We start from the raw sequence: 13,716 nt of genomic DNA, 5'->3' as shown, positions 1-13,716 counted from the left end.
AGTGTTTATTTCAAAATAATAAACGACTAACACATAATACATAACTCATTTTTACTTTTACCAATTGGCCAATAAAAACACATCAGTAACATTGTATAACAGATGAAATTCATTTTTGCTCGTCTTGCGTTCTTGTCTTCCAGCGTTTACACACTCAGAAAATAAAAGATTTGTTGTACTGATAGTAGTTCAATTTAGATGGATAGATCACAACTAAAGGCTATCCATTTGCAGATATGCTGATGTTGTTCGCAGCAATTGAGCCCCTAAATTAAGAAAAAAAATCGAATTTTGAATCCCCTAAATTAAGAAAAAAAAAGTCACATTTTTAATCTCCAAGACTATCGCAAGCCTGTGTCTGCTTTCTTGTTAAAAGTCTTGTGCGTGTCAGAAGACAATGCTGCTTGCCATCCTTGCACAAGCAACACAGACGTGAAGCCAACAATGCGCAATAAAAAAAAAGTGTGGCGGTGGTGTCGGGTCAATAGCAAAACAAGAAGCGGCGACGAGAAGGTGTGAAGAAAACAGGAACACGACGTCTCGAAACCACAACTTGGTTCCCTCGCAGGTGTCAGGTGGATGCAAACGAGAAGTAAAAGCTTGATTTTAGAGGACCAGATTACACTGATGTCGACGTGCATAAAGACAATGAGTAGGAATACAACGTTTTGTGCACTGCAAAGATTTTGCATATTAATGTTGTTCAACACAACTAAAATGTGACATTGAGAAAATTCTTGAACAAAATAACCTCCTTAAAATCCTTTGTGAGGATGATCAAATTTGTAAATCCTATCAACACTTTGACTGTAATTGTTCAGAGCATTAATCGACGCTTTATTGTTTACGCGTTTGCAAAGAAAAGTGCCGTCGGACTCTATTTTCAGAGACGGCGCTGGCGCAAATGGCCGCAGATCCTGATTTTCATATCGGCGCTTGCCAATTCCTAATTTTGACCGCGCGAGCACAGGAGAGTCTTGGAGATGCAGTACATGGCGTAACCAAGTTGGTTGAGCTGCCAGTTGCATTTGGACTTTGGCGGCACCAATCCAGGCTGTGACGGATGAGCACAGGCCTGCCTCCATGCAACATTGACGCCAATCACGAAAAAAGAGCTCAATGTGTCGCTGGCCTATAAACAAAGATAAACGATTTGCAAAGGAATCTTTGTCAGACCAGTCCAATGAAATGGAAAAAGCTTCTTGTGCAACATTCCTGTTTGTTGATTTTGGTTTTGGATTTAGTTTTGTTTTTTTCCTTGTCTTATCAGCTGATTGTGTCCACCTGCGCTAGTCGTCCTATTCCCTCACGTTAACCAATCAGCTCCCTCCGAGCCTTTGCGTCTCGTCCAAGTGTTCCTCATTCATTTGTTTGGATTGAGTTCCCGGTTTGCTTTCGGTCCGTTTGGGTTCATCGTACATGTCAGCGTTGATGTTAGTTGGCACCCGTCGTGTTGTTTCAGTGCCTTTTGTCCATGCAAGTCCGAGTCCTCCTTTTCTAGTTTGCTTCTTATTTGGATCCTTGTTCTTTTGTACATTTATGCCAAGATCCTTCTATGCTTTTTGTTCCTTCAATTAAATACCCTTTGGAGTTACGGCTGCCCCGTTTCGATGCATTCGGGTCCTCGTCCACCAAACCTCAACCAAGAACTTGACACACGACACGGTGATGTAGAATTTGTACAAAAAGTCGATTGTAGTATCTAGTATGCAAAGTGACTTTTTTGCATCGCCAGTCTTGCACGGAGGATTCGGCAAACCTGCTGTCATGATGCGCTTCTCACTTTTTTTTTTTTTCACCTCCTATAACCACTTGGCTTCCTCTCTTTTACAGTCAGAGCAATTGGCTACATCGTCTATGAGGCGTATTTTATCAACCATGTCATACGATTTCAGCCTGGTACGTATCTTCTTCTTCTTCTTCGTATTATGATTATGATTTTAATGATGATCATCATCACAGCCATCCCGAATAAGGAACAAGCTATTATTATTTTGAGACACGCATACCTTATTTGTGCACTTTAAATGTCAGGAACCCCTTTTTTTTTTTTTATTAACTTTAAAGAGGGTTATGATCAATGTGAGTGCTTCGTGTAGAAAAACAACCAAATGATCATTTGCGGACGCGGCAACAAAATCAGATCATTCCCAAAAAGGAACATGGAGGCAATACCGTTGAAGTGATTTCAAGATTTCCGATAAATAAGGCGTGATGACGATGCCGTCACAAGACACTTCATTAGGTACACCTGTCATGCCTGTGTCATGTTTCGCTCAACATTACAATGTCAAATAGGTTTGAAATATTTATTCTTGCGGTTGTAGTTTGGACCGTTTCGATTGCTTTCCTTTTTCGGCTTTTGTGTTAAACACGTGCAACGAGCGGGACGAACGGTTCGCATGTCTGTCTGCTCTGAGTTTTGTGCTTTGAATCTTGGTAGCTGAAAATAAAACTTGGGTGAAAGCCAAAGTTACAAAAAGCATTCTGCTGGGGAGCGTCACGTTATCACTATTGTTGTCGTGTTGGAATTTTGAGTGAGCAGCAGGTGGCGTGTCCAAATCTTGGTTGTTTTTTGTATTTTCTAACTTACATGGTGTAACTATATGTCTTTGGCTCGTGACCAACACAAGGTGGGCCCGGCCTCAGTCAGCTGGGACAGGTTCCTCATCTGCATCCAACCGTTCCGTGTACGTCCCCATTGTTGCTGACAGCGCCACCGTGTGGTTCCAAAGAAAAACATTCATTGGTTCTCGAGACTGCGTGTCCTTCTCAAGGTTAAGGGGACACGGAGTCTCTCTCAGCTAACATTGAGGCAACGGCGGATGGCACTCCGCACTGGTCGCCAGTCATTTCAGCACTGAGTGGAAACGGGCTATGACACGACCAGTGACACCAACATCATCGACAGACCGACAGACAACTTGATAGATTGACGGACAACAGATACAGCGGACGGATCGACTGACGCGTTGAAGGACAGAGACGGAAGAATTGCTCAAGAGACCAATCCGATCTTCGAAGCGAGCCTCCGTGCAGCCTGTTTTTGACGTCTACCTCCTCCGACAACACCATTCGAATGATCATGACGGTGCTTCGCAACACCTAAACAATGTGTCGATTTCAGAGCTCTCTTCTGGAAAGCGGCCAAGTGGTCACCTTGGATGGGAACTCGTCGCTCTTAGATGGCGTGCTGGAGGCGTACGACTACGAAAGCAACGAGTCGTTCAACGGCGTGTGCGACCCCAATGAGGGCCAGCGATTGGAGGCGGTCTTCAACCCATTCCTGTACTCGCTGGCCTTCATCGTGGGAATCGTGGGCAACGGGGTGCTCTTGGGAATTCTGATGCAGAGCCGAAAGACGTGGAGCGTGACGGACACCTTCATTCTGCACTTGGCCGTGGCCGACGTCCTGCAGCTGCTCACGCTGCCTCTGTGGGCTGCACAGGACGGCCAACGTTCGGGGTGGACCTTTGGCACGCCTCTCTGCAAGATCGCCGGTGCCGTTTTTACAGTAAGGAAAAATATATCGTTATTAATATTATTATTATTATGCAGATCATGAAATGTAGACCGACTGACTGATTCAGTGACAGACCGAACGCCCTATCGATGGACAGATATTAAGATGTAGAATAAAAAGACTGAGCGAATGAATGGAATGACTGATGGAAAGACCGGCAGCTATATGGTCGGACCAGCGGAGTGTGAGACAGACTCATGGAATAACTAAAGAATTGCTTGGATTGGCAGATGTATACAGATTGTAGGACTGACAGAGAAAGAGTCTGGACTGGAAAGAGATTGATCGATGGGGTGTTTGGACAGAAACGTACAATAGATGGACAGAATGACGAAACACCAAATCAGCAGACACGCGCCGATAAACATACTGGACAGACGGATAGAAGGCCAGACAGGAATTGACTGACAGACACGTGGATGGATGAACAAACGGAAGAACGGATGCCTTGATGGCGATCTGGAGGCACAGTGTAGACCAGGTGTGTCAAACTGCAGTCCTCGAGGGCCGCTGCGGTGCACGCTTTCTTAAATGACTCCCGGCTGATCCAAATGAGCAAAAGACTTCTCAGGCTTCGTCAAAGCTTGCTGATGAGCCGATCCTTTGGATCAGGTGTGTTGCAGCCGGGAAAGATTGAAAGCACGCAGGGAAGCGGCCCTCCGGGACTGGATCTCGACCGAAAAATAGCTGGACGGCTCAACAGACGATGATAAGATGTGTACTGATAAATTTAGTGAGACAGATGGGCGGACTGACTGGCATAAGGATGGATTGAACGCAGATCCACGGAGAGACACCCACGTACCGAGCCAAGTCATTGAATGTGCGGACGGATTGACGGCCAGTTAGAGAGATGGGTCGCTTCGGTGACAGACGGACACATGACTCCATTTTTTGCGTACTCAGATCAACTGCTACTGTGGGATCTTCCTTCTGGCATGCATCAGCCTGGACCGCTACCTGTCCATCGTGCACGCCACCCAGATGTACTCCCGGCGGAAACCTCGCCTCATCCAGTCCAGTTGCCTGGCCGCCTGGCTCCTCTCGCTTCTCCTGTCCATGCCCAATTTGATCTTCCTGGAAGCGGTGCCGAACACGAGGCGACACAAAACCCAGTGCGTGACCAACTTGGAGTCGTGGGAGCTCGCCTCGCGCCTCCTCAACCATGTCGTCGGCTTCCTGCTGCCGTCGCTCGTCCTCGTCTACTGCTACTTGCGCATCCTGCGCCGGCTGCGTTGCGGTGCAGGCGGCCCCCAGAAGCTGAAAGCCTTTCGAGTCATCGCCGCCGTGGTGGCGCTGTTCTTCCTCTGCTGGACTCCGCACAACGTTACCCTCATGGTGGAGACGGCTTTTTTGGGCAACAACGGCACCAGTTGCGAATTCAGAGCATCTCTGCGGAAGGCCATGAGCATCACCCCGATTATCGGCAACCTCCACTGCAGCCTCAACCCCGTCCTGTATGCCTTCGTGGGGGTCAAGTTCCGTCGTCAGCTCTTGGACATCCTGAGGGCGCTCACATGCAAATCCGAGACGGGAACCAAATTGAAGTCAGTGGGCAGCAGGAGAACCTCCAATTGGTCAGAGTCTCTCGAAACCTCCAACTCCTTAGCAATATGAGACGCGTCGCATGCAAATGATGACATTTGCATTGGACCACGAGCCCAAAACGGCTTCTTTCGGTTTTGCGCCTTTAATCTTTTGTTTGGACAACATTTTTCTTCTCGTATCGCTGAGCTTTCCAACATTTACTGACTTACTTATCGAGCACAAATATTGTATTACACGGTGCCATTAAATGTACTTGAATAAAATATGAATACACGGTCTGCCAAAATTGATAATCTTTCAATAACAGAAGAGAACTAGACCCAAAACCAGTGGGTTCATCTGCGCAATGTTCATGCGGCCAAAGTAATCCTGTTCCGGTATTTGTGGAGGCTCGGCACTGAGCGGTGCTGCTAAGAGTAAAAGTTGTTGCCACCCCGCTAAATGTTTTGAACTGCCTATAATGCCAAATGCCACAAGATGGCGGGAAATTACTACTTTCCTATTAGACAGCACTTTAACCAAGACGCTCATCCGCTCCTGGTTTGAAAATGCAACATCCAACATGATTCTTGTTCTGATTTAGGTTTGTAAACGAGAAAATCTATCATGTGAGGAAAAAAGTCATGGATATGCAAATTTCATTTAGACTTTTGCAGTTTCAGTCTGTTTTTTTGAACAAGAGTTGAAATCGGACGACCATTTTCTTTAGTTTTTTTTCATACGTGTGCATACTTCTAATAAAGTACAGCGTCTGAGTAAGTGAATGAATTCAAAAAGAGTTTTGAAGTTGTCCTAATCATGCATGCGGACATTTATTGACTTCATGACACATACACAACACCTTCAAGAAAAAACATCACGCGGCATTGTGACAGGAAATGAAGGAAAACTAAAAAAAGCAGCTTCACACTCTTGTGCAATGTGTGGTTTACGCAAGAAAAAAAAATCTGATCATAAGGAGAAGCGCAGAGGGCCGCAAACGTCACCCAACTATTCACGACTGTTCAGGCTTTTCGTTGGAGTGGCTTGACTGAGGCTTTTTTCTGCGCTTACACACATTTCTCTGAGAGGAAACGAAACATTTAAGTCACAATTACAAAATGTGTTTGCCTGTTTCCATACATTTAGCCCGGCCCACGTGAGACTCTAAACACTAAAAAAGGTTCCTCCGCCCTCTTGGACACAAAGAGGCAATTGTGAAAGTCGTCTTTGCATCAACACGACCTCGACTTGCAAATCAGGTTGGTCTGGTTAACTGTGCAACACAAAACGTTCAAAACACAAATGGAGCTTTTAATAGTCTTGTCCACACATGACCGATGACATCACCCGACGTATCTGTGTCAACTTGCTAAGTCCCCTCCTCGCCAAACATGTTGCAATGGTGAAAAATTATAAATAAAAAAAAAAAAGAGCATTGTAGGATTTGCCCAGGAGGAAATTCCCTTTAATGCACTCCAACATGCGTGTTGCATAACGGCGAGGTTCTCACGCTGCCGTTTTATGGAGTCGACTTTGTTGTTCTTGTCAACTTTATGAAGTGTGTTGGATGGTTTAAGATGACAGAAACACTGATAAGGACAGAAGCTTATCTTCCTCACATATAATAATATTTAGATACTAAAACTATGAGAAATAAACACACACATAAAAAAAAGTAACAGTCACAAACTCCACGAGAGTCGCTTTGATGATAGCACAGCATCGTTCGGATACATTTCATAATTGAACTGGGTCATGTCGTCAGCACATTCCAAAGATTCTTACAGTCTGGACTTTGCTTTTGGGAGTGGGGGGGGGGGGGGGTGAGGGTGGGGGGTTGATGATGAGGCATGCTCCCAATATCTTCAGTTGTCTTGGCAACAGGAGAGTTACAGGACGCGATCAACAGATTACTCAACTGAGAGAACGTGGCAGAATCAAAGTGCTATAAATAAATATTACGTGAAGAAGATTAATAATAATATGAAGAACAATTTGGAGGTCAAGACCAAGATTTGGAAACGACTTCAAGACCGCAAATGCAATCAATTTGGAATTTTCCTATTGGTCAATTGCTTGGTTAAAACCAAACTTTTTTTTGGGGGTGCGAGCTCAGCAACGTGGAAGTCAAAAACAGCAACAATCCAAGTACAGACATTTCAAAACATGCAAACAATGTGGCAAAGCAATGTTGTGAAACAGTGGTTGAATAAATACGTTTTGTCCTCCAGGACGTTAAAAGTTAGCTCATGGCACAAACATCCTTTAAAAAGTCATCCATCGTGACGACGACAGCCGCCGTCAGTCTCAAGTCTTCCTTTGCAATTTGCAAGCACATCCAAACGTCACCGTGGCAAAAATCATCCGAATGTCAAGCGAGTCGAATTCAGCAGGTCATTAAGTCAAGTCGTACTCTCGCGCACGATCCACTCGGCGTTAGCATGTCGTGTCAACGCTTTGTGAATTTGCGTTAATCGGCAGAACCGAAACTTTCACAATCGCAGTCTTGAAAAACTTGTCGAGGCACTCAAGTCAAGTCAAGGTACCACTTGAAGTCCAGTTGAGTCTTTCCTAAGTAAGCCAAGCAATTCCCAAGTCTGAAAATGGCTGACTTGAAACGAGTCCCCCAATTGCGCTACGTGGAAATCTTCTGCCGCACTTGTTGCTCCACACTGGCGACGTGCTTCAGCTCCTCCGTCTCAGGACTCTGCTCCAGCGGGGCGTCGTCACCTACGCCCAGCGCCCACACCGAGCCCTCGGGTTCCGCTCGGACGCAACTCAGCGCCGCCATTGTCCACTTCCTGAAATGGCCGCTCAGGGCGAGGTAGAGGAGCGGCCTGAGGCAGGCGTGAACACAGCCCAACGCCGCCGTGACCGTCAGCGAGGTTCTCGGCGAGGTTTGCGCAACCCCGGACGAGCCGTCCGATGTCTTCTCCGCACCGCCGAACGTGTCCACAACGAGCGCAACGTTGTACGGAATCCAGCAGAGCGAGAAGACGCCCACGAGGACCGGCGTCACTGCCCTCTTTTGGAATGTTTTGCCGGGGCGCCGGAGACAGGGCGTCGCGCATGAGAAGCCGATGACGATGGCGGCAGCGGCGGCGCCAAGTACGTGGTGGGGAAGGCGCGACGCCAGACGCCTGTCGGCAGGATAGAGGCCGAGGACGCACTCGGTCCTCTCCTCCTTCCACGGATGCGGCTCCAACACCGCAAAGAGCCAGTCGGGGACGGTGAGGAGCAGCGAGACGAGCCACACCGACAGGCAGCTGAGGTGGGCCAACCTCGGCTTCTTGTGCGAGAGCAGCTGCTTGGACTGGACCAGCCACAGGTAGCGGTCCACACAGATGATGGCCAGGAGAAAGAGCCCGCAGAAAAAGTTGAGCTAGCGAGATCAAAACAAAACTTCATTTGAAGAAGACGTCCCACACTCCCAATGTTGCTTAAGACCACGCCCAAAAACAAGCAAGCTAGCAAAGCCAACGTTATTTCAGCTTCAAAAAATTGATTCCACCCATTTACAATTTGCACACAATTGAATTTGCAACGCCACAACGCTCAACGTAAGGTCAAGAAAATGTTGTTCCGTGACTCAAACATGAACTGCAGTTGCTTGTTCAAGGGAAACACGACTTTGGTTAGCGAACGGCTTCGCAGGCCAAATTCAATTTGTAATCGGTAAGTACCTCCTTATTCTGATCAAATGGATGATGTTTTTTTTTTTGTTCCAGTGTGCGATAATTCTTGATCTTTGGATATTTAGCACATTGCAGATTGTTTTGTTCAAACCGCTCACGACTGTTTTTAAGTGTAAGATGAATAAAATGTCGCCTTTAACTCATTTTCATTTTCCCAGTCTCGTGCCCCTTTCCTCATCGCCTGGAGAGCGTTTGCTTTCACTTGGCTCACGTAGCTCCTTATCTTATCTTAGACTCCCACAGACATTTTCAACAGGTACTAACACGACACATTTTGCTTACGGAATCAAGCAAAATGTTCGCTCAAAATTCAAATTGAAATGTTTTTTTTGTTTGTTTTTTTTTTGGTGAGGGGCAAAGCAACTTACTGCTCAGTATGATCCAAGCACGACATAAATGCAAGTTGTGTCGCTAACATGCCAGGTCCAAACCTTAAAAATAACGGCGCTGATCCTGCAAAGGGCGATCCCGACGCACCATCCGCAACTCCGGGTGGCCTGCGCCGCCCACAGCGGCAGCGTGACCAGCAGAAGGACATCGGCGACGCTCAGGTGCAGGATGAAGGTGTCCGACATCCTCCACGCTCGCTTCTTCAGCGCCAGCGCGGCCAGCTGCAGCCCGTTCCCGAGCAGGCCGACGATCAGCACCGCTGAGTAGACGAGCGGGATCCACACCGTTCGGCCGCCGCGGGACTCCGGGTCGTCATCTTGGTACACGTAGTCGTCGTCGTAGTCGTAGCTGACGTTGAGGCGGAACAAGCCGTCCAGGTTGACGTCCATCTTGGTCGTGCCGCTGCCCACACAACAACCGTTGGAATGCGTCGCTCCCGCCTGGGTTTTGAGAATGTCCGGCGTCAACGTCTTTACAACAAAAACAAGTCGCGATCTCACACGGGAGGGTGTCATCTTATAATGCAAGCGTAGCGAGCGTTCAGATCGGAAGTTCCCCCGGTCACACGGACGCACACTCACAGAAAAGCTGAGCTCCAGGAAACTCCCGCCCAACGTCAACTTGCAGCGACTAACAACTCTTCTGCTTTTTAAATTCACAGGAGGTTGACGCAAACGTTAATCTATTCAACGATGATCAAGCAAAGTGTGAAAATGACAGCAAAGATCTTTCACAAAGTGTCGCTCTTGCACTGTGGCGGCACAAAACAACGTAGCCCCCGCCGATCCACCAACATTTCTTGGAGGCTCTGATGTACAAACAAACTTTGTGCGAGACACCCGAAGCAGCACTGAGTCAGTTTTTGTTTCCCGGAGAAGTTTTTTGTTTTTGCAGTCGGGGTACACCCATCGATCGTCCGAGATTGGAGCCGATTTCCTCAATGTGGTTGGAGGGGATGTCCGTGTGGTTCAATTTTGAAGCAAAAGGTCAAGCTCTCTCTTTTGAACGACCAATATGATCTTGTTCTGGAGGCTTTTTTTTTTTTTCAATTTTAATGGCGACGGCGTGCTTTTGGAGAGGGTGCCACAAAGCCAATTTTGGGGTTCATACAAAATGACCCTAAAATTGAAGCTTCAAACCAACTGGGCTGACTTCCTGAGTGGTTTTGCACATGGCTTTTTGTGTTCTTCTGTTACTCAACTACTTCTTCTAAATGTCTTGTGGCCAAGTACATCTGGCTTCGAGGCCGAAGCAGACGCCCTCATCTTCAGTAGCTCTGCAATGATGTCATCAATATGTGCTTTGTCACCAGGCTAGGAAGCTAAGCACTAAACAAACATATATTGCAAATAGCAGTCAGCAAAATGTCTCCTCCGCAGGTGAACTTTTGTGGAAAGGTTGAAGTCACCGTACCCACTCATGACACACGTCATCTTATTTGGAAACTTCGATTGTACTTGGGTTGACTTCTACATCAACATGAGTCATAGTTTTCCACAACTAACACGACTGACAACATCTTAGTCATGCCTTAAAATGAGCGCTTTGTGTTAAGTCCCCTTCGGGGAGGCACGTCGCACTAAGAGACAAATTTCACAAATATTTTTTGAGAAACACTGCAACTCACACTGCAGGTCAAGATCAGACATTCAAATAGAAAAGAAATATTAAATTATTAATTGAAGGATTATAGTGAAACATTGATACCTCTTTTTGTTTGTTTTTTTTACATTTTTTCCAATGATTGAATCGTGTAACATAGAATCATTTTCAAAATTGTTAAAAATACAATGATACCAGTCAGCACACAAGAATTGTTAAAATAGCACTTTAAACATTTCAAATAAATTTCAATTTGAGAAAAAGTGAGATCTGCTCAAACGGGAGCGACAAATGAGCCAAAACAAAATCCTTATTGTGCGTTTAGTTCATGCGCCACATCAAATTTTCTTTTGTTTTGTATTTTTTTAAGCGACATTGCACGTCACATTATCTTCTTCCCAAAAGCATAATCTGACCTGGAGTGTCATCTTAGCTCCTTCATGCTAATATTGACAAGGAATACAGCGAACGTCAAGAAATTGAGACTCAGCGACAGCAACGCTGGCTTTGCCTTCTACACTACTTGGCTTGAAACTCGTAAGTCTGTTTGTGTTTTTCGGGGGTTTTTTTGTACTGGGAAATCCAAAGAGCTGCTGGTGGATTTCTGCAGGCGTCGGCACCCTCCACCTGCGCCAGTGAATATCCAGGGAACAGATATGGAGAGAGTCTCGCCTTAAAAGGACCTGAGTGTTCATCTGAACAATCAAGTGGACTGGAGGGACAACACAGATGCTCTCTACGGGAAGGATCAGAGCAGACTCTTCCCACTCAGAAGGAGGCTGAGGTCCTTTGGGGTGGAGGGGACGCTCCTCTGGAACTTTTATGACTCTGTGGTTGCACCGCTCTTATTCTATGGAGTGGTCTCTTGGGTCTCCAAGCTCTGTTCTGGGCTGCGCCCTGGACTTTGCGTACTCAGTGGGGGGTCGGAGGATGATGGCAAATAGTGATCAATGCTGGACCGCGCCTTCCATGGCACTTCAATAGCACTCCGCAGCGCCTTCATTCAGTGATAGACTGTTACACCCTCGCTGTGCACCTTCCTGCTGTTCAAGAACATTGACTTGTCTCTACAAACGGGCGGGCATTAGTGCAATTGTGCAGTCCTAGGATGCAATACTCAACACACTCTGCTACTGTACTTTTATTCAATGGTGTATTTATATTGAACAGTGCCGGATTTTTTTTGCATCATTGCAACATTTTTGTTTATTTCCCCTCTGTATTATGGACAGACATTTGGAGTGTTTCCTTACACGTGAATATATTGAGGGACATAACGGTGTGTATATACATGGGGATTTGTGTATGTACTGCTTATATTTGCTTTTCCAAATGTTCGCTGCTAATGTTACGCATGAACGGCTACATTCTGCCGCCGCCGTCTCTGTGTGTGACCTGTATCTTTGCTGCTGTAAACACTGCAAATCTCCCCATTGTGGGACTAATAAAGGCCATCTTATCTTATCTTACAGAGGGGAGAGTACAGAATTCCTGGACGGACCCTATTGAGTGGCACGCTAAGCCACATGTCCACACTGTAAACAAATACAGTGCAGCTCAGCCTCTGGCTGAAAAAACAGACTCGTTCCAACACTTCCATTTAAACTGGCCCACTCAGGAGCCAAAGCTATAACAAATGCTTTGACGGCATAAAAATTAACACTGTTAGACAGCCATCATTTCTTAAAATAGAAAATACACTGTTGATGCTTCACCTTACAAAAATAATACCGTTGTTGCTTTTTTTACTATTTCATTTTTTTTTTTATTAACTGGAGAGCATGGCGCAAGATATTTTTAATGTTTCACTTGAATTGAAACCAATAAACGTATTCTTCACACAAACGTTAATGAGACCTTAAGAGCAAGATAGGTATTAAACCAGAAATTGCGGCATACATGCTGGAATATTTTTTCCCCAAAACACTGAAATATGAACAATGAAAATACGGTTGTGTTGTCAAGGACACACTCACTAAGTCAATTGAAAGCCACAACAAGACAAATGCGTGGCACACGTGTTGACCATGTTGACACACACACATACGCGCACGCACGCACGCACGCACACAACCATTAACATCTCAACTGCTGGCAACCGACAAACAGGTGAAAATGACCTAATTGGACCTAATTATACAAATTCCAGTCAAAACGCAGAAAAATGCGACGCACGTGTTGGAATGGAATGAGAACAACAATGGTGCTCACCTTGAACAGAGGATTCCAGCTGTACGGTTCTTGGTCCAAACGAAAAACAGGAAAAAGCAAACGCTCTCAGCGGTGCAACGCACCGGTTTTTGGGTGGAGGTGCACGTTGTGTGCACAACGTCAAATCCAGAAGGAAAACGAAAACAAGAAGATTTCCATTCGTGTATTGCTGACGGGGGTCGCAGTTGTGAAACACAAAAAAGCGCGGTGGTGACTGAAAGAATCGAAAACAAAACAACAACGATAAGTTTCGGCAAATCGCGGTCGGAGTTTTCTGACAAATTAAGTTGCTGCGTCTGGATTTGTGCGAGTCAACAAATATCACCCTAACGCGACTAAAAGACAACCCATGAACACAAACACAACGACGGCATGCATGCATTCCAAAGTACAACCGTGATGCCATCTGAAATGGAAAAGGAAAACTTCAAATCACAAACGCTTGACTCTTTGTTTTCCTTTTATTTAATAGCAGTTATTTCACTGGCACGGAATATATTGTATCCGTTTAATAAGGTATTCGCATTTACATTATACTTACTTTGAAAGCTACTCTAGCAGGCTTCAACACTTCCGGGTAAGGAAGGCTTCGAACTTGACGCGTTTAAACAAAGAGGGACGCGAAGTGACAATGACAGTAGGTGGGCCATAGAGGGCGCTCATTAGCAGTGTTCAACTCCATGTAAACTAGCATACAAAATCATTTTGGTGACCTAAATGTCCTCCAAGTCTTCTTATGTTGACGTCAGATCTGAATTTCCTTGA

At 45.9% G+C, this 13,716-nt stretch overlaps 2 protein-coding genes across 3 annotated transcripts; one reads left to right on the top strand and one right to left on the bottom strand.

The window, feature by feature from the left end:
* The first annotated feature begins 1,754 nt into the window (after positions 1 to 1,754).
* Positions 1,755 to 5,781, top strand: cxcr3.1 (chemokine (C-X-C motif) receptor 3, tandem duplicate 1). Of its 2 annotated transcripts, none has more exons than XM_088306111.1 (3): positions 1,755 to 1,899; positions 3,128 to 3,514; positions 4,430 to 5,781. In XM_088306111.1, exons 1-3 carry the CDS (start codon positions 1,768 to 1,770, stop codon positions 5,138 to 5,140), a joined length of 1,230 nt encoding a protein of 409 aa, XP_088162237.1. In that variant the 5' UTR covers positions 1,755 to 1,767; the 3' UTR covers positions 5,141 to 5,781. The 2 variants fall into 2 exon arrangements, with proteins under 2 accessions (XP_088162237.1, XP_088162238.1); XM_088306112.1 differs by having other exon boundaries at positions 1,756 to 1,899; positions 2,634 to 3,514.
* Positions 5,782 to 6,343: 562 nt separating this feature from the next.
* On the bottom strand, positions 6,344 to 13,326 carry cxcr3.3 (chemokine (C-X-C motif) receptor 3, tandem duplicate 3). Its single transcript, XM_088306113.1, has 3 exons — positions 12,952 to 13,326; positions 9,180 to 9,578; positions 6,344 to 8,435 (listed from the first exon to the last, which is right to left on the bottom strand). The coding sequence occupies exons 2-3, from the start codon at positions 9,525 to 9,527 to the stop codon at positions 7,689 to 7,691; spliced, it is 1,095 nt and encodes a 364-aa protein (XP_088162239.1). The 5' UTR covers positions 9,528 to 9,578; positions 12,952 to 13,326; the 3' UTR covers positions 6,344 to 7,688.
* Between the last annotated feature and the right edge of the window lie 390 nt (positions 13,327 to 13,716).

This window comes from Idiotropiscis lumnitzeri, chromosome 10, assembly GCF_059441095.1.
Source record: "Idiotropiscis lumnitzeri isolate Australia: NSW breed Sydney's pygmy pipehorse chromosome 10, RoL_Ilum_1.0, whole genome shotgun sequence".
Lineage (NCBI taxonomy): Eukaryota > Metazoa > Chordata > Actinopteri > Syngnathiformes > Syngnathidae > Idiotropiscis > Idiotropiscis lumnitzeri.
This window is presented reverse-complemented; position numbering and strand designations above follow the sequence as displayed.